At 38.5% G+C, this 23,680-nt stretch overlaps 1 protein-coding gene across 1 annotated transcript in view; it reads right to left on the reverse strand.

Moving 5' to 3' along the window:
• Positions 1-917: 917 nt before the first annotated feature.
• Positions 918-23,680, reverse strand: part of KLHL14 (kelch like family member 14) — a 114,237-nt gene continuing 91,474 nt past the window's right edge. The window contains exons 3-8 of the mRNA XM_053571956.1: positions 23,288-23,377; positions 15,257-15,335; positions 8,755-8,945; positions 8,516-8,674; positions 5,181-5,338; positions 918-3,096 (exon numbers count right to left, since the gene is read on the reverse strand). Of these exons, the coding sequence (XP_053427931.1) occupies positions 2,956-3,096; positions 5,181-5,338; positions 8,516-8,674; positions 8,755-8,945; positions 15,257-15,335; positions 23,288-23,377 (818 nt within the window). The 3' untranslated portion in view covers positions 918-2,955. The remainder of the gene's footprint in view (positions 3,097-5,180; positions 5,339-8,515; positions 8,675-8,754; positions 8,946-15,256; positions 15,336-23,287; positions 23,378-23,680) is intronic.

A 23,680-nucleotide genomic window follows, 5' to 3' on the forward strand; every position in this document is an offset into this window, starting at 1 on the left:
AAGTCTCAACAAATTACAAAAAAACTGAAATCATACTATGTATCTCCTCAGGTCACAGTGGATTAAACTAGAAATCACTTCTAAAAGGAAATCTCAAAACTGCACAAATACGTAGAAATTAAACAAACTGCTGTAGAATGATCCTTGAATCAATGATGAAATAAAAATGTACATCAAAAAATATTTTTAATTAAGTGACAAAATGACATAAGTTATCAAAATCTCTGGGATACAGCTAAAGCAGTGCTAAGAGGGAATTTGATAGCACTAAATGCCTTCATTAGAAGATCCTTTAATTGTGAGCTCATTTATCACTAATTTGTCTGGGAAGAGTTACAGTAAATTCTTCCTAGCTTGCAGCCTTCTGAAACTGGCTTCTGACCTTGCATAGCTCTTTGCCTGGAGGGCTGCCCAATTGCCACCTTTAGCTCAATTCCTTAGTTCCCCCTATATCTTCCATGCCCCTCCAATTGATTGTCCTGTACAACTTCTTTGTCAGATTTTTAAAAGAGAAAAAAATTAAATCCTATGTATTTAGACAATTAATTTAATTAAATGTGTGAATCACTTATTCTTTAGAAAGGGTGCAGGTATTTTTTAACACCATGTTCTTATAATAATGTCTATCAATAGCTATTAGATCTTAGATTAAGTTACATCTTATAGTAACTCTCGTAATGGAAAAAATCACATTCAACTCATATGACTTTTAACTCACAACATTCTTCCAGAAGCACTCCATAATTTTTAACATGGTCCATATTGTATAACGTATTGTGAGGAAGCTAAATGAACTTGCAAAGCATATCTGCAGAATAAAAAGTATTTAGGCATTGACATACTATATAAACTTTCAAACAATTCAACGTTGAGACTTTCACATTCGTTATATAGGGTGGATATGAGACACAATTCAATTAGTACATAAAGTTTTTATTTAAAGTTTTCCCCTTCCAAGCAAGCTTCATTTATACATTCTAATATTGTACAAAATTTACATTCTCTGTGATGTATTTATTTACTTTTCACTTTCTAGTAGTTTCTGTCTTTCTGAAATACAGAAAGCTTTACTTATAGTTTTCATAGATGTCTTTATTTGTTTTGGCTAGAAATAAAAAATAAAATGAAGAACAACTCTAAGTTAGGAAAGCAAATGTTCTTGTATAAATTGTGATTTTTATAAGAAAGAGTGACATTTGACAACAAATGGTTCTGAAGCAGACCTTGTTCTCTTTGTGATGTCAGCTGGGATTTCCCCACATAGTATTGTAACTTTTATTTCTTTCTATATAGTCATATGTTTTCAAGGAAAAAGAAATGAAAGTTGATTGCACTGGTTATATATATTTATATATATATATATATTTTTACAACGGATCCTTTGGATCTGAACATACAAATAAATACAAAACAATGAAGATTGCACTTTACTGTAGAAACGGCGTTGGATTCCAGTACACACATCTACCTTAATGTTCTCCACAATGAAATCTTATCACCAAGACATTTTTAATCTGTGGCTTTCCCTTATTTTTGTTTTGAATGACACATTTATCAAGGGATTCAACAATATCTCTGAGTGATTGAAAAAATATTAGAGACTTCTTAAAAAACTTCTAAAAGTTGTTCAAGCATAGACAGCAGAGTTAATCTGTTACTCTGTGGCTTTCCCTTATTTTCAGGTTCTCTAAAGAACTCTTAAGAACCAGTAAAGAACCTGAAAATGAAATTGGGGTTCCTGCCAGTTTTTCTCTTTTGGTTGGCCACACCGAGACTATCTCATGCTCTCCTGACCTTCTGCTCCTAAATTACTCATGCTTCTAATGACAACTAGCAATTGCTCACTTAACTGAATTTAGGCATCTCTGGTGATAATAAAAGAAATATGGCGAGTTGGGGGAATAATGAGGGTAACTCAACTGAGGAAGGGGAGAAATATTTTGCTACAATTGGCTCCTGTGGCACTTGTAAGTTCTGTGTTTCAGAAACAGAGAGAAAACTGGGAATGTACTTAGGAGAAATTATTCTTTCTTTTCATCCCTGAATTCTTGAAAGCAATCACTCATTTTGTTATGAATTAAGTTTGGGTCACAAGTGTCATCTTACAGAACCTCTAAAATATTTTATGACTGAATTTTTCAGTGTTGTCTTTTGAAGCAAACAACATGTGTGTTCACTACTTACATACTACAAAAAATGAGAAAGTGCAAACCTCTTTTAACTGAACAGTGACATAGGGTACTTTGTTTTAATCTTCAGATAAAATTGAGAACACAGGAATAATGACTCTGCCCAGCCTGGAACCTATCGGACAGAAAGCACTTGCTACAAGAGCCAACTTCTTTCTCTTCTCTGATCCCATGAGGTGCTGGTAGAGCGGAAGGTACATAACATTAAGTTGTATAGAAAGGAAAATGCCCTTCCTTAATCTTATGTGAATTTCAATAACTGTGTTGCCTATACAGTCTGTGAAGTAGCCAAAGGATAGGAATACAGAATGAAGTGGCAATTTCTGTAATGCAGTGTATTTTGGTGGTTCCAATTTTGAATCATTCATGAACACAATATCCCCAAAACTTCAACATAGATCACATGCAGGTAGACTACAATGCACAACACTGATCTTAGGTCTCTCTGGGGCCAGTCTTTTGTATTTTATCTTTCTCCTTTTGCAAGTTAAGATCCATGTGAGGAGTTTTCGTAAAGCTGGGACTAGTTAAAACCAGTCTGAAATGGAAGAGTCTGTCATCACAGGAAGTTTGGTGTGATCTGAACTACAGACACAGTATCTATTCAAGAAGGGGTCTCTTTCTTTTGAAGTTTTTTATAAATCCAGAAACCAAGGATGGGTTTTGGAGGTTGTACCATCAGAATGCATTGCTCCTATTGTCCTAGTGGGGCCACCTGCCATTGCTTCCTAGAATGTGATACTGTTCATTCCATGGTTTCTTGGTGTTACTTGTTGTACGGTACACAGGCAGGCAGGATGACTGTGGCACAGGCCGGGCCTGCCAGGGGTTCTGCTACATCTCCTTCAAGTTCTGTCCAAGTCCCTTTTTCTGGACAATAGCATATTGTAGATGATTTGTAGGCTCCCTGTAATGGCAGAGAGGTATGCATTTAGAGACAGACTTACAGAGAAGTTCTACTGCACTGTTACTGATTACATTTACTTTGGTGGTGGTGGGGAATCTATTCTCTGCTTATGCTAAAAAATTCCAAATGAAAGCATTTGTAATTTTATACTGTTTTATTCCAAGGGAAAATTTGAGACTCACAAGATTTCAAAAACCTTCTTTTTGTTTTTGACTAATAATAAAAGTCAAATAAATACTTAGAATATCCTAGATCAGTGGTTCTCAACCTTCCTAATGCCGTGACCCTTTCATACAGTTCCTGTGGGTCATGACCCACAGGTTGAGAATCGCTGTCCTAATGCTCAACAAATCCTTTCAAGTAATTAACCAAAAATTGGAGTTATCCAGTTGGTTTAAGCTTTAAAAAAAAAAAGACAAATTTACCTTAAATACTCAAATAAATAAAGTAAATAGGATTTTAGATTGTTGCTTCACTTCTTCATTTTTATTTTGCTACTGGAAAGAATCAGAGCTGGGATTGAAAACCAGTTTAAAGTAAACTGGAAATGAAAGCTTACCAAATTCTTCAAACATTGATTCACTTATTTTCAAGAGGCCACATGAGAAATACGAAGTGTCTTTCTATCCTGTTTCGTCAACTTGAAGGGCTAGTGCTTGTGTAACATTTTCCTCTTCAACTAAAGCAGCTTTGTTTTTATCATAGACAACAAACAAAAAAGCCAACCAACCTAATCATCATTTTTCTGAAGATGTAGTTTTCATATCTGCTTCCACACATTCTCTGATATACTCATGCAGCTAACCGTTTGTACCAACGAACAAGCACATGTACAAATATCTAGTTATAAATATCCATACATACGTCTTCATGTAACTATTAACTCTTTAATGCTTCTCAAAACTTTATGTCACAATTTTTAAAAGAAATAAAATTAATATCTTATAAAACTAATATAGAGAAATAGGAAAAGATAAAAATGGCTACTGTGTTGAAAGTGACTATGTGATAACTGGACTTGATGTGTCTCTGGATGCGAGGTACTAAGCTACCTTTGCAGGTGTTTTGCTAACACACACACACACACATACACATGTGCACATAAAAGAGAACAAAAGGACTGAACTTAAGCCCTTATCTCTACCTTTCAGTCTATAGAAAACATGCAGATGAAGGACTACTTTAAATGATACCACAAGGAAGTCCTTAATCATTTGCAGAAGGCAAAGTCTTCTATATGATAACTGACCCCCTGATAACTATATGATAACTGAAGTTAACGTCACGGAAGAAAAAGTGGAGCAGAGTAATGGTATAGATTGCAAGAGATCTATGAGACATAATGACCAAATAGGAGCAGGACCTGTTAGATCCTGATTTGAATATGCCAACTTGAAAATTATTAATAAATCTTTTTCCCAAGTAAATGTAGGAAATTTGAAAATGTGTTGAATATAAAGGAGTTGTTGTCTTTTGGGGGGTGTGATAATTTATATAAGTGCATGATTTTTAAAAAGATAAATACTGGAGCATTTAGGGTGAAGTAATATGATCTCTGGTATTTGCTTCAAAGTTCAGCCAACATTTTTAAAAGGAGGAATAGATTAAGTAAGTATGGCAAAATGGTGATGGACATTGAGGCTGGCAGATAAGTTAATGAGGATCCATTGTAATCTCAATTTTTGTGCATGTTTAGAAATTTTCATGATGGGGGTAAGTAATGTCAAATCCTGCATCCTGAATAGAATTTTGGATATTTGAGAATGAATTTCCATTTTTCATGCCTTATTAGTCAGAAAGTTTTCAGACTCTCTTATTCAATTGTAGCAGCAGATTTGTAAAGTCACTTCAGTTTCACTTTTAGTTGGAAAGCCAGAATCACAAGAAAAACAGAGACATCTTGTGATGGGGTCGACCAGATAACAAACCACCTCAACAGCAATCAGGTTGATTTTACTTTACTACTTAAAGGTAACTGGCTGCTTGCATGTAGGATGGATGCTCTGTAGGATACATGTGTGCAGAGTAACACATTTGGGGGCAACAGCAGAAGTGAGCACAAACAAATGGCAGGGGACACCTACCATGCTCCAGCTATATCCTCCCACCAAGTAAATGCTGTCGTCCAGCACCGCGCAGCCAGGACCACTTCGACCCTCCAGAATGGGAGTTTGAAGAATATTCCACTGGTCACCTTTTGGGTCATAGCATTCCACAAGCATTACATCAAGGTGGGAGAAACCTAAGCGAATGGAACCATAAAAGAATGAGCTGGCAGGGTTCTGATTTAAGGCTAGATCTAGCTTCTTTGAAAAACAGATCTAGAGCCAAGAATTAGATAACCATGTATTTGAAGACACAAATGTATATATTCACTGATGAAATTAAAGGACACGCCAGATAGATCCCCTCCCCCACCCAAATCCAAACCAACTCTGGGTATTTTGGACTCATTCAAAGCAGAATGCCTGAGCACATGTCATTAGTAAAGATTGATTCCTTGTGGGTAGATCTTATAAAAAATGGTTTATTAACATCTTATTAAAAAGGATTTAAAATAATTAAAGCAAGTGCTTTACCCAGTGCTTACAATGTGCTAGGTTCATTTTCTGAGTGTTTTCTTTAAATGAACTCATTTAATTCCCTCCATCACTCTATGAGATCGCCTGTATCATTATTTTCAGGGAACTGAGGGACATGAGAAAAACAATGGCTCGAGTAAGTCAGATAGGGTGAGATCTGAATCCAGGCTTCAGTGCTCAGACTATTACAGCCTAAACTGTATTGCTTTTCTTAAGCAAATATTTAACTCTCTGAAAATGTTTCAATTAATTGAAAATATGTAGTTCAGCATCTTTTACATATATATATATATATATATAAAATCTGACTGTGTATATAAACAGCTCTGATGGTTTATATATGGTTTATAATGGTTTCCAACATCCATGAGGACCAAGGTTTAGAGCGGGGGCTGAGTCCCTTCCTGTGAAGGGTATCTCCTCCCATTTCTGATAAGGCTTCTCAGTGAGAGGGGCAGTAACTTGGTCGCTGGGAATAACTGAGGTTCCTGGACTCTATCGTGGCCCCGCCTTTCACTTAGGGGGTAAAACCCCCCTACTGGGAGCTTTCTGATCATTGAAGAGACCAAATCCTTAGTGACCCTCTCTAGTTAAACTCATGCGATGGATATTTGGTAGCTGAGAACTACACTGTGTATACTAAATTAACCAAAATGTTGGGCATTTTAAAAGAATTGAGAAGATGAAACAAAAAGTAAAAGAATTTGTATTCTTGAAGAGGTTGGTTATATTAGGCTACCAATTTCTTACATAAAATAAATGACACAGATGCTGGCACAGTGGCACAGTAGAACCAGGTACTCACTGCAACTCTGGGCACGAACCTTTCCTTTATCATTAAGATGAGTGGTGGTAATTTTTGAAGCATATGCACTTGGAATGGGCCCTTGGGAAATACAGGTATCCTTTGAGGATATGTATGCCTTATTAGTGCTGACTACATGTTACATATGTTGACTATAATCCCCACAAAAAAATCAAAGAAAAGATAATCGTCCCTCTTTTGTAAACAGGAGGTGAAGTGTCCTGAGTAAGACCATAACAGTAAGTGCATAACTAGGATTCAAACTTAGGCAGAGTCCTTATCTTTTCATTCCCAGGATGCCTTCCTGAACTGATTTAATTTGATGTGTGTGCTAAAACCTTAAATGTTAGACAATCCTGAAGCATTCATGGAAAATGAATATCTTGTGCAACAGACATGGGAAGAAATCAGGCTATAACGTAGAAAGCTGTAAAGTTAATAAAAAACATATTGAGGTAAAGGAGTGGTGTATAGCTTGAAATGAAGAAACACCAGGGAAAAAGATAAAGAATAAAAAGGGGCTGGGCCCACGCCCGCAATCCCTGCACTTTGGGAGGCTTGAGGCCTAAAGTTAGACACCAGCTTGAGCAACATAGCGAGACCTTGTATTTACCAGAAATAGAAAAATTAGCTAGGTGTGGTGGTGGGCATCTGTAGTCCTGGCTACCTGGAAGGCTGAGGCAGGAGGATTGCTTGAGCCTAGGACTTTGAGGTTGCTGTGGGCTGGAATGATTGCCACTGCACTCCACCTTAAGCAACAGAGTGAGACCCTGTGAAAGAAAGGAAGAAAGAAAGGAAGGAAGGGAGGGAGGGAGGGAGGGAGGGAGGAAGGAAGGAAGGAAGGAAGGAAGGAAGGAAGGAAGGAAGGAAGGAAGGAAGGAAGGAAAGAAGGAAGGAAAGAAAGAAAGAAGAAAGAGAAAAAAGTAGAAAGAATAAAAAGGGAAAAAGGGAAAAGTCACCATAGTAAAGAAAATCCTCTCCCAAGGAGAGAGCACTAGGATGAGCCGCAGACATATACCAGGATACTGGTGTTTCTGAGCATGAACTTGATCTTGAAAATATCTATACAAAAATTATTCTTATGTCGTCTTTATTATGCTTAGGGGTAAGTGTGTATCAGGAAAAAAAAAAACTATGTCTAATCCACCTTTAAATATGTATATGCTACTGTGAAATAAATGCATAGATGTGCCTTATCTATCATACCTGGCCAGCCTGTGTCTTATTTAGGTTAGTTTCAAGGATCATGGAAAATCAGAGCTGGAGAAGACCTTGAAGATCAACTAGACCAGTTTCTTCATATTCATATGAGGAAACTGAGGCCCAAACCAATTCAATAATCTTCCACTATCACAGGCCTCTCTGCTTTTCCATTGAATTCAGTGTCATATACACATACATAAAGTTACATATGTATACATAAACTGCACACTTGTACTCATATACATATTTGGAGGAAGAAAGGAGCCAAATGTGACTCTAAAATGCTATGCTTTAAGTTTCTTTTTATTAAAAAAGCAAAAAAGATTTGAGGAGTATAGATGGTTTAACATTTAATTCTTAAAAAAATTCTAAGTTTAGACATGAAATTCTATGAAATATTCTTTTGAGAAAAATAACGTATTAGCTTTGTGCACCTATGACTGAAATTCTTTCTGATTACCACAAAAAACAATTTTTCTAGAAAAAATTCATTACTACAACTTTGGTGATAAGGAATAATTTATTTCACTGAATTCGTTGGTATGACAAATCGTTTCTGTTTTTCCATTATTAATGCCCCTGTTTCTTATTTTCTGTAGACATCATTATTCACTTCTTTAATGTGTATAGTAACTTAAAAATAATCCCATCTGCAGAAAAGCCAAAACAAATGCTTGCTCAAGGATACTGCTGATTTACCCACACAGAGTGTATTTTATTTAGTCAACATGATTTTTCCTCGGTTCGTATGATTATTTAAGAAGAAACCCCCTTGCAAGAAACATGAGATGCAAATGTTATTATGATAAAAAAAAAAAAAAAGAGAGACCTTTCAAATGATTTCCTCCGATTGCATACAAACGATCATTCATTACAGCCAAGGTGTGGATTGCACGTTTCGTGTTCATATCTTGTTTTCGAGCCCAGACATCCATTACGGGGTCATAGCAATATAGCCATGGGACATATTCTCCATTATGTACGCCCCCTGTGAATTAAACACATACATACGAGTGAAGAAAGTGCCTCGGATCTAACTTGGTAACAGAAAGTGGAGGAATGACTTGCCCGAAATGTATATTTTCCCGTTGTGTGCTGCTCCCGCGTGCGCTGCCAGGGGCTGTGGCAGAGAGGACACGTAGCGCCATTCATTGGTCTCCAGGTTATAGCACTCCACGCTGGACAGGTAGCCGGTTTCGTTCCTTCCACCAATAACATATAAATGTTTGTCCAACCGACACGCATAGAAACTGGCTCTTCTACAATGAAAACAACTCATGGTAAATTACAAAAGGAGCTGTGAAATTTTACTTTTTCAGAAAGGACAAGGACTTCGCAGGGAAAGAACATATATCCTGCTTCAAAAGGGTTGAAAACCTTTAGAAATTAGACGTATATTTTTAATGTTTTAACACTGATGTTCAATGAACAAAATGTTCCCTACCACCAAGATCTTCCCCTTTGTCCAAGATCATGTTTAGCAGACAAAAATGATGGACCGTCAGGTAATACAGTGGAACCTTTAACCCCTGTCTAGTAATCTCTTTCCTGAGGACCTAAACTTGTAATGACTTGAAGAATGTTGTTCTCTCTTTTACTATTTTCTATCCTTTTCTTCTTTTTGTAACTATGGGGATAATATGATCATTATAATAAATAGGCTATGGGACTATAAAAATAATTACACATATACCTTCCACATCTGAGACCTACTATAGTAATCATATGTATGGCCCATTTGGTTAACAGTTTTGAGACTAAATTAAAGTAATAGCAGATAAGAAATTCACCAACTGTTTGTTTTAGCTCTTTTTATCTTGCTTTTATACACTGAAAAAGTGTTCATTAATGTTTGGGATACTTGGTACCTTGTAAGGATATCATAGCTCTATAAGACAAAGTGAAAAACGAGGTAGATCATGTACCAATAATAAATTATCTCGACATTCACTTTCTTTATGGTCCTTCAAGGGTCATTGTTCCAATTTATAAGAGAACTACATCATCAAAATTTTTCTTCAATTATCATTTTTTTCTTTTCCCCCCCAGTACTACTACAAATAGAATAAATTTTGTGAACTTCATATAATGTTCAAATTTTGCTTTTATGTAACCAAGTACAGGAATCTTATTTAAATAGTTTTTGGTGATGACTATTAAAAAGTCATAGGATATTTTTTAGTTTCTTTTCAAGAGAGGATACTGAGTACAGTATCCCACTATGCCACGAAAGGCAAAAAGGGCAAGCTGTGTTGAAAGGATTGGAGACAGGGAGACCAAGTCTAAGACCATAATTTAGGAGTGAGAGATACAGGACCTGAAAGAGAGTCTTAGTAGAAGAGAGGAAAGGTAATGCAAAAGATATTTTAAAGAAAGATGTAAGACTTGATAGCTCATAAAATACTAAAGCAGGGGGAGAATAAAGGTCCAAAGAAGATTCAAAATTGGATGTTAGGATGATTAGGTTGAAATTTTAAGCAAGCCTTTGACTCTTGCTTCCTTTTCTCACGAATGTTGTGGAATAACATACTTCACAAAGATAACCGGTGGGGGGGGCAATATTGGAATAAATATAATTGTGAGATGCCAAGTCCCTCAGAGAATATAACGTATATTTGATAAGCTAATGATCTTCATTAAATTTGATGCCAAGATTCTCCTGCCATGTTGAGGAGAGGTAGAGCCTTGTGTCAGGTAAACCTGTATCGTTTGGAGATTTTTTAAGTTGTGTTTGCAAAGTGCTAAAACATCTGGGAGGCAGTATACACATATAGCATCTTGGGTAATAGTTGGGATTCTGGAGTCAGACTTGCCTGGCTGTGTGATTTACCGGGCGTGTGACCTTTGAACCCCTCTCAGCCTCAGATGGCTCATCCTCGAACAGGAGGATGATAATGGTACTTTCTTCATGGGGCTATTCAGGAATACATGTAAGTGCTTGCATCCAGCATTTTGTTCATACTTACAAACTGTTAATTACTATTCGAGGATAAAAAGTCTTAAAAAATTGTCTGCATGAGATATCTGCATGTAAACTTTTCCTAATTATACTTAGGTGACTGCTAAATTCTTTAATGTTTATCTAGATGATTTATTGCCATATGGGCACAGTGTCTGCCAGCTCTAAAGTTGTCCTTACAGCCATCATTGATAATTTTTGAGTACTGTTCTATCTGTATTTTTCCCCCTAGATTTTCTTGAAAGAAATATGTGCTAATGAAGATTGAGAAGGACGATGAAGAACAATGATAGTGAAAAGAAGGGGAGGGAGAAAAGTAGGAAGGGAAATAAAGAAGAATCACATTTCTTAAGGCAAAAGGTTAGGGTTAAGTCTAACCCTAACCGTAACCTAAAAGTTTCTAAAGGCATGTCCTCTGAAGGGCCTATGAAACTCTGAAATTATAATAAAAAGCTGTATACGTTTTTCTACATGTGGATTTCTTTTGAGAAAGATGTTTCATAGCTTTTAATTAGATCATCAAAGGGATAGTTGACCTAAAAAAATTGTATTTCTTGGTATAGGGAAGTAAAAGCTCATCTAACTATGAAATTAAGTTTAAAAATAGTTGCAACATTATGTGCGTGCAGATGGAGCACTTCCTTCCATTTCTCTGACCAGATTTCAAATAGCTCCTTTATTAAGTATGATAGGTCAAAGGTAGTTTACCAGTGCTTTTGCCTTCTCAAGGTAAAATGTTTCACTGAAAAGACTGACACATGTCTACAGGAAAAAAGTCCTAAAATCTTTTTTTTTTTTTTTTGGCATCATTGACACAGGGGTAGGTCAGTATGTGTCTTCTATGTGATTCTATAACTGGCCCCTTGGGGCCTCTGAAACAATAATTTTACCTATTTCATTAATGGGCCATCTTTAAATAATTTGTATTATGTGGGCTGGAAGGTGGTAACGGCGAGTTCTAGGCAGTATTATTCTAAAAGAGAAAATGTCAATTAGTCATGGCGAGTATGATAATCTATTTAATTGAGCTTAGATTATAAAGAATGAGAGGAACATCTCCCTTTGGCGAACTCCTGAAATCTAGTCGAAATTTCCGTTTTCTCCCTTTTTCTGATCTGCTTCCGTCCTCACCATGACATCTCATCAGCTCTCTGTTAGTTAGCCGGGACCTTCTCACTGTGCAGCTCCACGTGTGCTCCTAGCTTTATCCACACAGTGTCACTGTTAGGATCTAAATGGGAAAAACTCAGGTTTCACTTCCTGAGGAAAGTGCATTCTTTTGCATAGAAATTCCAGTAAAATTCCAGTAATGAAGATTCTGAATCCTAGACTTATTTCCTTGCATGCCCAGAGTGAGACTTTCTGAAACACGCTATAGAAATAGTATTGTTAATGGCTGCAGCTGTGAATATTTGTTGGTGGATTAAAATTTTAGTTCTGTCTTAGGAATGTTTCCTGACCCTCCTCCCCACCTGGTTCAGGCTATTTTATTTTATTTTTTTTTTTTTGGAAAGGAAGTTCAAGATTAAAGATCCTTAATGGGATTCAGTGTTTTCATCTCAAATTATTCATCTGTTCTTTCCCCATCCTCCCCTGTCCTCACTGCCAGAGGCAATATTCAGTGTTTCTGAGGTAAGTTAAAAAAGACTTATAATAAGTCATAAAAAATATACTTTAGGTCCTGCTTGAAAGATCTTTATAAGCCTTTTCTGACCCTTAGGGTGGTCAGTTTACATCCTAAAGCGTGAGACTAAATTATCATACCCTTGTCCCAGCTTGAATTTTTGACTTTCATCATAGGGTTTTAAACAGCAGATTTTAAAAACAGAATGTTGTCTGTCCCCCTTTGTTTCTTGTAATACTGCTAGAAACAAAATACTTAAATTTGGAAGCAATTTGATACATTAATTTCTACTCTTTCATTTACTCTGTGGTTTTGTTTTTGTTTGCCAAAGTGGTTTTTCTTTCAATATTTTGGACAGTACTTAAAATGTCTATTTCTACTGAAAAAACACTTAAAGTTACCAAAGTATTTTTAACAATTTAAGTTTTCAATTTGTCCTCTCCTTACCAAAGAATCCAATTCTAAATCTGGAACCAAAATAATTCATCAGCACTACATTTAAATATATCTTTTCATCTAATTGTTTCTGTCAGTCAATTCATAGGTAGTGGGCATGTAATTCACGAACTGACCCTGGTTGAGTAAGCCTGGAGGCCAGGTCCCGACTTGCCTGGTGAATTGGGGGAGCATTCTGCACTTTTATTTTATTTATTTGGAAGCTTTAACTTAGTAGATATCCTAGGAATCTGCCCAGACAGCTCTATAAGAGTACCCCAGAGGGGCTGAAAGTGTGTTTCTGATCCTCTCAGTTTGGTGACTTCTCAGAATCATAATTTCTGAGCAGTTTGGTAGCAGAATAATGAAAAGGGGTAGGTGGTTTGATTTCTGGTTTGATTCCTGATTTACACAGTAAAATGAACTCAGCTAAACATTTCAAGAAACTTTTCTGCTTTAAGAGCGTCACACATATTTTCGGTTTGCTGCTTCTTTTTTCTTGAACACCAATTAATCCACACTGGTAACTTGCTTGTATTTGCTATTTTGAATGGAAGCTTGGCAATGGCAGAAAATTTTCATTTTAAGTTACGGATTGCTGCCTGGGTCAGCCAACCCATAGGAGAGATGGAGCTACAAGATTGACGGGGCATTTGTGAGATCTGCTTTTTCCCACTCAGTTCTGTAAGGAGCTCTTTATTTGGTCTATCGAGTTGATTGTTCTAAAGCTAAAAAAAACCTTCTTTTACTAGGGACCTGACATGATATACCATAATGACTTAGAAAGAAACGTTAAACAGTCCATCCTGTCAATGGTGGCTGCCTGGCGCCAACAGACCATGGCAGGTCTTTTTATCAGGTCAATGAGCTGCTAAAAATTGTCTAAGTAGGACCCTGCCATGATAGGCCATAGCGCCGCAGAGGAAGTCATTACAGACTATCAAGTAAACAATACACATTTTTAAAAAAATTACTAATTAGGTTTTGCAGCAATCCTTCCCATCCTTAGGGGCTCTACAGTGAGATAATTGACCGCGACGTGAGTTATGCCTCCCAAGCCGAAGGCGTGAAGGTTAATTATCGTGGTGCACAGCCCCCAGCAAAGGGGACCATGGTGATGAGATGATGACATTTCAAACATGTATTGATAGCTGTTTTTTAAATAAAACTTTTTAAAAATGATTTTGATTAAAGGGCAAAGTGATGAAGCAACAATAATAGCAACCAGGAAATAATTTCCCAAAGAGAGAAACAGGGTAGAGTGGAGAAAGACACCAGAAAGCTTCTGACGCACCGAGAAATTTGTCAGGCTATTAAAGGACTTAGAATTATTTCATGACACACCTTTGAACTAGACATTCCTGAAAGTGTCTATGGTCCTTAACTATGTCTTGTCATTATGGTATATAGCCTTTAGTTCCCTGAGAGCGAGAGTTTTAAATGTCTACCTTCTGGGGAATAGAAAGTTGGAATTGAGTTTCTTGACAGCATGGATTCATACTGCCTTGCTCCAGTAATGTACACTTTTTAAAAAATAGTATTGTTTAAAAATTTCCTTTTACCTTGGAATTTATGATTAAGGCTCTAATTTAATCTCAGTATAATCTACTTGAATGTTTAAAAAAAAAGATAGGTTAAGATGAGGGGTCATGGAGGAATAGGAAGGAGAAAGTATCCTGCCAATCCTTTCTTTTTTAACTCAAAGGAGAAGATAAAATATCTTGTAGTTTATTGTCACAATTATAATGGAAAATTTGCCTAAGAGGCTGTCCAGATAATTGAAAAGAATTAAGTGTTTAACATCTAGCATGTGAACTTGCATATGCATATAAAGGCATGACATTGTAAAACAGCCAGGAGACATAAAATATGTATAAATACAGTAGTCATCTCTTCCTTTGGTAGCTAGGAGACTTGAGTGAGGTAACCATCCTGTATGCAGAAAAAGAGATGACAGTTTGCAAAACGTTTTATGTATTGATTGTTTAAAAAAGCTAACAAATGACCTGTTGTCCAATGTATGATGGGAAGACGTTTGTGAAGGCAAATGTGAGTTGATCTAGAGAGACAAAATTTATTATTAAAATTTTAATTTAAATCAATATGAACATTGAATATTGAATTTAATATTGAAAACCTTAATATTTAATACTGAAATTTCTACATTGAAATGCACATCATTGTGAGAATGGTGTTTGATATTTTTTGGTATTTTGATATTTCAATTTTAGGATTTAAATATATTATCACCAAGAAGAGTGGTATGGCCAGTTGAATTTTAGCTATGTTTGCAAAGTACTAATCATGTTGTCAAGGAAGACAAGTCACATATCATTTTTTCCTTCCTGTAATAGGACAAATAATTGACTTGATTATTTTTCTCTACTGAATTAACAAGGCAGGTAAGCTAAATTGGCCAGACCAAGACTGTATTTTGCCTCCTATGTCTTATATTGACTCTATTTAGCATTCTTTATCATGGGAAACCATCTAGCACCCATGCTTCCTATAAAGCATCATAAATATTTCAGACACAAGAAATAAACACTTACCTTTCTTGCATGGGTGGAAGTTGAATCCAGCTATTAAATCGGGGGTCATATCGGCTGACAAAATTTGTACTGTGTTTTCCTGTAAAAATACAGTTGAGACACTTAAAGTTAGATTCCTCTGTTGATTTGCACATTTCGTAGTAGTTGATCAGATGTCTCTATTCTCAGGTTTAACAAATAGATGAATCAAGTAGAGGGCATACCAGACCGCCTGGAGGAGTAAACATGCCACCTCAAATGTGATTGCTTTTTCCTTCTCTTTCCTTTTTCTGCTTTTGGAATAAGTTGGGATTAGACTAAATCTACTATAACAATTAAAAAAAGAAAGTATATTTACCAAACTGGCTTTTATCATCCTGTTAGGATAAAAATTTCTGGGGTGATTTTGGTGTTTTAAATGTAAGAAACTATCATCTGTAAATTATCAGTTCCAGAGATTACTGTGTATAATATCTCTGGGCAGAGCCATTAAATTTTTTTTTTTTTCTTTTTTCCAAGATAGTCTCATTTTGTTGCCCCAGGGCTGAGTGCCATGGCCTCAGTCTAGCTCACAGCAACCTCAAACTCCCGGGCTCAAGTGATCCTCCGGCCTCAGCTTCCCGAGTAGCCAGGCCTACAGGCACGTACCACCTTGCTTGGCTTATTTTTCTATTTTTAATAGAGTTGGGGGTCTCACTCTTGCTCAGGCTGGTCTCCAACTCCTGAGCTCGAGTGATCCTCCTGTCTTGGCCTCCTAGAGTGCTAGCATTACACACATGAGACACCATGCCTGACCTTAAAGAAAAAGAAAATTTCTTACACATTTTTTCTGAAAAACACTTTTTTAAAAACAAATTTTTAGAGAAATTCTAAGTTAACAGCAAAATCAAGAAGAAGATACAAGGTTTCCCATACACTCCCCCACCTGTTACCACACGTACGGCCTTCCCCATTAGGGCAGCCTTTTAATAATGACTCTAGAACTCAGTGGCAGAGTCTGCTCTCTCCCTGCTGAAATAATAGTAACTGCTACAGTAAAAGACTGAGGTGGGAAGTTTACGTGTGAGGTAAGTTCTGTGGGTGACTCTGGCACAGTGGCTGTGACATACATACAGGTATGTTTGCTGAGGTAGGAAGCAGGAGTCCTCAGAGCTGCTTCACCACTTCATCCCCTCTGCTGAGCCTAAGAAGCATGGTGATGCCCCCAAGCCGTATCAAAGGAGTTTATTTTATATACGTCTTGGCATCAAAGCAAGACATGGAAGCACAAGAATCTATTACATTTTCTGTGTGGCACTTGAGATAATAATCACCTAGAGCACTCGAGGCTTTAACTCCGTCTGCCTTTGCTCATATATGCATAAGTAAATATTGAGATACGGGTATCACACTGTTTGTAGGAGTAAACAGGGCTGCATGTGTGTGTGAATGTGTGTGAGTGTGTGTGCTCACACAGGCATGTACAAATGACACAATTGCTACCTGTGAAAAGAAATATTGAGCACCTACTTTGTGTCTTCTATGTTCCAGCTCTGGAAATATATGAATATATAAGAAAGGCATAGTCTTTGTTCTTGTAAATGAATAATATAACATAATACAATATATAGTAGAGAGGCTATAAAAAATAAAGAGAGAAAGGCTATAAAAAAATAAAGCTGGGAGTGATAGAGGGGTGGCCAGTTTAAGTAGAATGGGCACCTGCTCACAGATGTCTTCTGCCAAGCCATGTACATATCTGCAAATTGTGCCTCTCCGGCATGGGGGTCAGATAAGTACAAAGTCCCTGGGCTGGTGATGAGTTCAGAAACAGCAAGAATGCTAGTGTGACTGGACAGAAGTCAGAGAGGAGTCAAAGTCCAGAACATACATGTGCCTTGTGGACTAAAGTAGGAATTTGAACCCACTGGGGGGCTTTGAGCATAGGAGGAACATGGTATAATGCATTGCTTTGGCTGCTGTGTGAAGAGCCGCCTATGGGTGGCGACTGTGAAATAGGGGACCGCCTGGAGGCCATTATAATGGTGGCTTGAATGAAGGGTTGGTGGCAAGATATCCACTGTACAGGCACAGTCTAATAAAATTTCCCGTGTGGTTGAATATTGATAGGAGAAAGAGTGAGTCATTAAGGTTAGCTGCTAGGTTTTTAGACAGAATAATTGGATGCAAAGTCATGCAATTTGCTGAAGGGAAAATCAAGGAGGAGTAGGTTGTGATCTGGGGAGAACAGTTTTGGACTTAATCTTGAGAGACCTACAGAATTTGAAACAGGAAGTCTCTGGTAAGGCACTGGCTAAATGAGGCTACATGTGCAAATTTCCAAGTCATTACTCCTGAGTTACCATTCAAAACTACATGAGTAGATGAAACTATATATGGAGAGGGTATGCAATGACAGATAATGTGTCCTGAGAATGTGCACTGGGGTAGAAGAAATACCAGTAACAGAAAGGAAATGTCAGAGATAACAGGAAAAGCATGGTATTTTGGAAGCCAAGGTCAAATTATGTTCATAAAGAAGAGAGTGAGCAGCCGAGAATTGACCATAGGATTTGGCAACATGGAAGTTGCTGGTGGCACTGACAAGCACTGCTTCAGTGGACTGATGGGAAGGAAAGCCTGAGTGGGGACTATTCAGGAGGAACTAAGGTATAGGAAACCAGGGACCAAAGGAAAGGTGCTGCTTTTAAAGACTTTTGCAATAATAAGATTATAGCTGGAGGATGCAGCAGTGAAGGAAGGTTTGCTCTGTTATTTTTTAAGTTCAGAAATACCAGGAAGTCCCTGAGAAGGCAACAGGAAATGAGGAATAGATCTCAGATGAGAGCAGACAGAATATATTAGTAGCAATGAAAATAACCAAATAAATTTGGTAGTAGTGAGGTGAAGAGTTTATTTTCTGACTGCTTCTATTCTCATTGAACTAAGAAGCAAAGTCATCAATTGAGAGTGAGATGAGGAACTTGGAGAAGGGGACATATGAAGAGAGAGAGGTGTGACAGTTATCTTGGAGGGTGGAAGAGTGCATTGACCATGACAATTTAGTGCAGTTGACTAGTGGCCAGTATGACTACATGATTTTCTCTATGCTCAGGGTCAGGGGAGAGATGTAAGAGAGTTGAGACCAGTATCGCCAGGCAAGCAGAGTAGAAGGAGAGCTGGGAGGGCTGCAGGTGTATATGAGTGCACTAGAGTGGGGATTATGGGAATGAGCCATAGAATCTAAGCTTAGTAAGGAGGTGAGGACCCGGGGGGATGATGGACAGGGAGAAGGTGGCATGTCCAAGTGACGGAGGTGGCATCATCAGCAAAACAGTGGATCACTGCACGTATAGAGGCAAAGGAAGCAGGTAATACCATCTTTAATGTGCGTGGGGTTTTAAGAGTTTGGCCGTGGCAATGAAGAGGAAGGAGAAGTTCCCTGCCTCCAAAAATATGAAGTGTGTGGGAGGAGGATCTACTGGTAGAAGAAAGGGTGGCAGGAAAGAAGTCACTACATTTAGAAGACAACCAAGTTTAGAAGAAAAGAAGTGGAAGGAAACATTCAGAGGAGAGTGTAAAGATTATAAGTATTGGGCAGTGCCTGTGGCTCAAGGAGTAGAGCACTGGCCCCATATGCCGGGGGTTGGGTTCAAGCCTGGCCCTGGCCAAAAACTGCCAAAAAAAAAAAAAAGATTATCAGTATTTTGCTGATAGGAGATCATGAGTTATAGGGATCATGTGGGGAAGTTCAGAAGGTCAGGTCAAGTAGTAAACTAAGTTTTATCTGGGAATGTAAAGGAAGAGACAAAGAGTGTCATGAGGGGAGAATAACCCAGAACACCTGGATTTCACACGGGGAGGCTCCAACACAAAGAAGCCTGCTTTTTACTCTGGTCAAAGAAGGGTTATGTAAAGTTGATTTATAAATGAGATTTTGCAGAATTTGCAATCACTTTCTTGTAGGGAGGGAAAAAACATTATGTTTGATAGTGAAGTTACAAAGTTAGTTCCCAAATGCATCTGAAGATTAATAATGTTTATAGGAATGCAGAACCTATGCACCATGTATAAGAATGTTTCTTTATGAAGTCTGGTTTGGAATTTCCATTAGGAAGGAGATGCCTGCCTCCTCCGGGCAGTGGGGCAGAGAATACCTTCTTGTGCCAAACAGAGGTGGCAGAAATTAGCAATGTTCACTTCTGGTTGTAATATTAGTGGCCTTGGCTTGGAGAAAAGACTAAGAAGGGCCTGGTGTAATATGCATGTGAGATTAGCAAAGGGTTTCCAGAGGCAAGGTCAACCATCAAAAAAGGGGCAAGGATGGGAGCCTGAGAAGATAGAAGGAAGGTGTTCTGAAGGTGCAACGGAGATGCAGAGGGGATAACAACCTCAGAGGGAATGAGAGTGGTGGAGTGAGGAAGGTGAGGGAAAGTGGGGCTATTCCCTCCTTCTTTGGTGGCTGCTAAGGAGACTGCAGCATCATGGGAGTGGTGGCGTATGCAATGGAATTCTGGATCACCCTTCACACACTCTATTTCTTCTTATCTTTTTCATTCCTCCTGCTCTTCCTTCACTTCTTTTTTCATGCTAATGCTCTATCCCCAGGCACCATTGTTGACTAGCACTTGGCTGATGTGATAAATGGGAAAAAGGGTGGCAAGTCGGCTAATACAGGTACGGGGAGAGACGTGAGAAGAAAAGAAGTCCACGTAAGCAGTAGCGTTGGGAGCCAGTCATCAGTGAGTGACAAATGTAAACTGGGTCTCAGCAAGTTGTTGATAGGATCTGCACGTATCTATTAGAACCTCACAGTGCAGTCCTATCACTAAGGACAAGAAGGGAGTTGACAGAAGTTAAAGCTTCTATCTGAGTAAAAAATGTAGGTATCTCCTACTTGCACTTTTAGTAACCAACATATTGTCTGAATTCAAATTTTTCTCTTATAATCATCAATAAATACAATTACATTTATGTTTGATGAGTACATATTTGTGTTTTATAAGTACATATTAAAATATAGAATTTTTTATTTCATTCAAGGACATAGAGCTCGGGCACCATTTTCATAAGGACTAAAGTTTAACTCAACAAGTGTTCATCTTTAGAACTGACATATATGTAACATTTGAACTCATGTATTTAAAATTCTTCTTTCTGCCAGCAATGACATTAAAGCATATTGTATATTGTCATAGGATTGCTAGTCTCTATCAGTTTTGGTATTAATTACATAAGGCATTAAAACATGAGAATCCCATATTTTTGAGATAGGTAAGTCCCTTCATGGTTTTCTAAATGGGGAATTCCTTGTGAGAACCACTTTCTACTGTGGTCAATACTGATTTAATTTCATGAGATCAATGGCTAAAACATAATTGTTGTTACATATCTATCTAAACACACTCATTTTGTGAAAGGGAGTGTAGTATAGGGGTTAAAAACTGAGGCTTTGGAAGTTAGACTGGAATCAACTCAGCTTCTTGCAATGTGTGTGTCCTGGCAAGTTCTTTAACCTCTTCAGGATTAGTTTTCCTATAGCAAAACTAGCGCTATCATGGAACAGGGCTCACAGGATGGTTGTGAGGATTATGGGAAATGATGTGAGCAAGTGCTTAGCAAAGCTCCTGGCAAATAATCAGTACTCAGTCCATGCTATAATACTAAAGAGGTCAAATTTGGTTGACTAGATGGATGAAAGATGGAGCTACATGGAAAAGGTTTAGGGAAACATGGTAGATGTTTCTGGGATCCAGCCTAGATCCCTCCATTCACTGGTGCACCTGTTTCCCAGCCACTCTGAGTACTGGCTGCCTATAGTCATGGCTGTCTGCTCAGCTGCACAGGCCATCTCCGTGCCTGGACTCACTCTCCACCTGGGGAAAAGCATTAGCCAATGCCAGACAGACCTGAGGTCCAAAGGGCTGGCCCACTTGCTTCAAAGTGTGACCAATTTGCCCTCTAGTCAGTCAAGCCAGGGGTCCAACAGCCTTCACCCAGATCTACGCTGAGTGACTTCACATGTCAAACAAGTCAGGGACAGGATGGTAGAAACTTGCAAAATTCTAAAAAGGTATCTTACAGAAAGAGAGAACTCCCGGGCCCATACTGAGACTAACTGTAAAATTAAAGTACAGTAATTAATGTTTTAAAATTTAGTTCTGAGCTTCCTAGTGACTAAAGCAAAGAGAAAAGACAATTGAGTCACAAGATTGGCATTTGTAATAATTTTCAAAAGCACACAAGGCCTTGGTACCTTGGTCAAACTTGGATTAGAAGTTGAACAGCAAGCAGTTATAGGTTATACATACATACATACATACATATGTGTGTGTGTATATATATATATATATATTTTTTTTTTTTTGAGACAGAGTCTTACTCTGTCATCTTGGGTAATGCTGTGGCATCATTGATCACAGCAACCTCAAACTCTTAGCTCAAGCAATCCTCTTGCCTCAGCCTCCCAAGTAGCTGGGAATACAGGTGCCCACCACCAGCTTTTCTATTTTTAGTAGAGAGGAGTCTTGCTCTTGCTAGGGCTGGTCTTGAACTCCTAAGCTCAAGCCATTCACCTGCCTTGGCCTTCCAGAGTGCTAGGACTACAGGTGTGAGCCACAGTGCTCAGCCTAGGTTATATATTTTTTTGGCATAAAACTAGAAAGCAGGTTTTCTGTGTTGCTGGTGAATGAATGGGGAGGTTTACAGTGTTTTGTGAAAATCAAGTTGTGGTACCAAGACTGATATTTTAACAGAGGCTTACTCCTCCTAGGAAATGCATAGGCTGAGAGTCCAAAACAGGACTTTCCAGCCTTCTCTTGTCATGTTTTAATTTTAAATCTAGGCTTCAAAAAGAATGTTCTGCAGATGCTTTGATTAGGTAAACCCAATGGCTGTGCACCCAGTGGGTGCTGCTTACAAACATTCCACCAGGTCACATCACTCCCGAGGAAGGACAAATCAAACAGTAAGTGAAGAGCTGAGACTTGATTGTGTATCTGTCAAGGTTTTCTAGTGACATATCAAATCTCTCAAAGTTAGAGAAGAAATACTGCACATCATTCCTGCTTGTGTTTTTCATAAAACCTAGGAACCGTCTTCTTTCCAACACCGAGATATGTGACACAATAAAGCCGGTCTTGAGAAAGATTGTCCCCCTCTTAAAAGAAATGGTGTTGGAGGGTGGCGTGGATTGTTTCCCTTTAAGATTTTCAAGAGTGAACAGATGTAACAATTTTCTGTAATTTGCCTTGGTGCAGATGCTGAAAGGGAGCATTCCCAATAAAATATATGCAGTATATGTAATTTCAGCTGGATGTTCTGGGGTTTTAAAGTAAAAATGTGTACCTGCAAGCTGTTTTATGGTTTCTCAGTCATAATTATCTCTGTTACACAGAAGGCTACAATGGCGACTCCTCCTTGGAGTGCACGCTTTCCAAAAATATCTCGATAATTCTGCAGATTCTGCAAGGCACAGTGCAGTCCTTGTGTTTTGGCTTGGGAAAGTGTGTTAAAATGTTTAATTTCTCTTTGTGACAAATCTAGGATACAATCACACCAATGAGATAATCTATGGAGGAAGCCCTGGGAGAAGGTGTAGAAACAAGAATGGGTGACACGAGAGACCTGCCACAAAATAAATTCGGCTTACGTTCCGTGCAGTAAGACTAGAGATGATGTTTATTGCAACTGCGCTATTGTGTTGATAACACCGGAGAGAAGTGGTGGAGAAGGTGGCGCGGATTCTAAACAGCTGCAGCCTGCTCCCTTCCTCCAGGGAGTTGGTGCTCAGGCTGTGACATCCCTCAGGGGACAGATAAGGGGAGGGTCGGGGCCATCGCTGGGAAGCCAAATCCCCAGACAGCCGATGAGTGAACGCTCTGCTACGTATGTCCCCAGTTAGCTCCACCATCGACCCTCTCTCCAATCGTCAGCCCGATTTCCTGACTACTTCATTTGTCCCTGTTGTACAGAAATGTATTTTCCACGCTAATGACAAAATGGACGGCTGCTGACGCCCTTCATCCCACACACCCTTCCGGAGCGCGTCCAGTTAGGCTGTTGCATAGTTACCATTCGGATTCCATTGGTCCTCTCCGCCCAACACGAACAGAAAGTTTTCCACCTCCACGACGCAGTGGTGGGCGCTGTTGTACGGCATAACTGAAATTAGGGAAAAAAAGAAAAAGGTGTCTGAAATGTTCCATGTCAGGACTTGCTACTTCGGCTCACTAGTTATTTGCTTCACCAAAGTGTATCGAATGTGGGACTGAGTCAGAGGGAGAAGGACGCACCAGCCCGGGGCTCTCCACGCGGGGCTCAGTGGAGTGTTCCCAGCGGTTTCAAACCCAACCTCTTTTGATTAATTTTGCATAATGTTATTCCACAAATTAGTCAAGAACAACCTACCACGCTGCTTTTGATGCTTAAGTTCTCCCCACTTGCTTACGACGGGGGTAGCGTTCC

This window comes from Nycticebus coucang, chromosome 19 (assembly GCF_027406575.1).
Source record: "Nycticebus coucang isolate mNycCou1 chromosome 19, mNycCou1.pri, whole genome shotgun sequence".
Classification (NCBI taxonomy): Eukaryota; Metazoa; Chordata; class Mammalia; order Primates; family Lorisidae; genus Nycticebus; species Nycticebus coucang.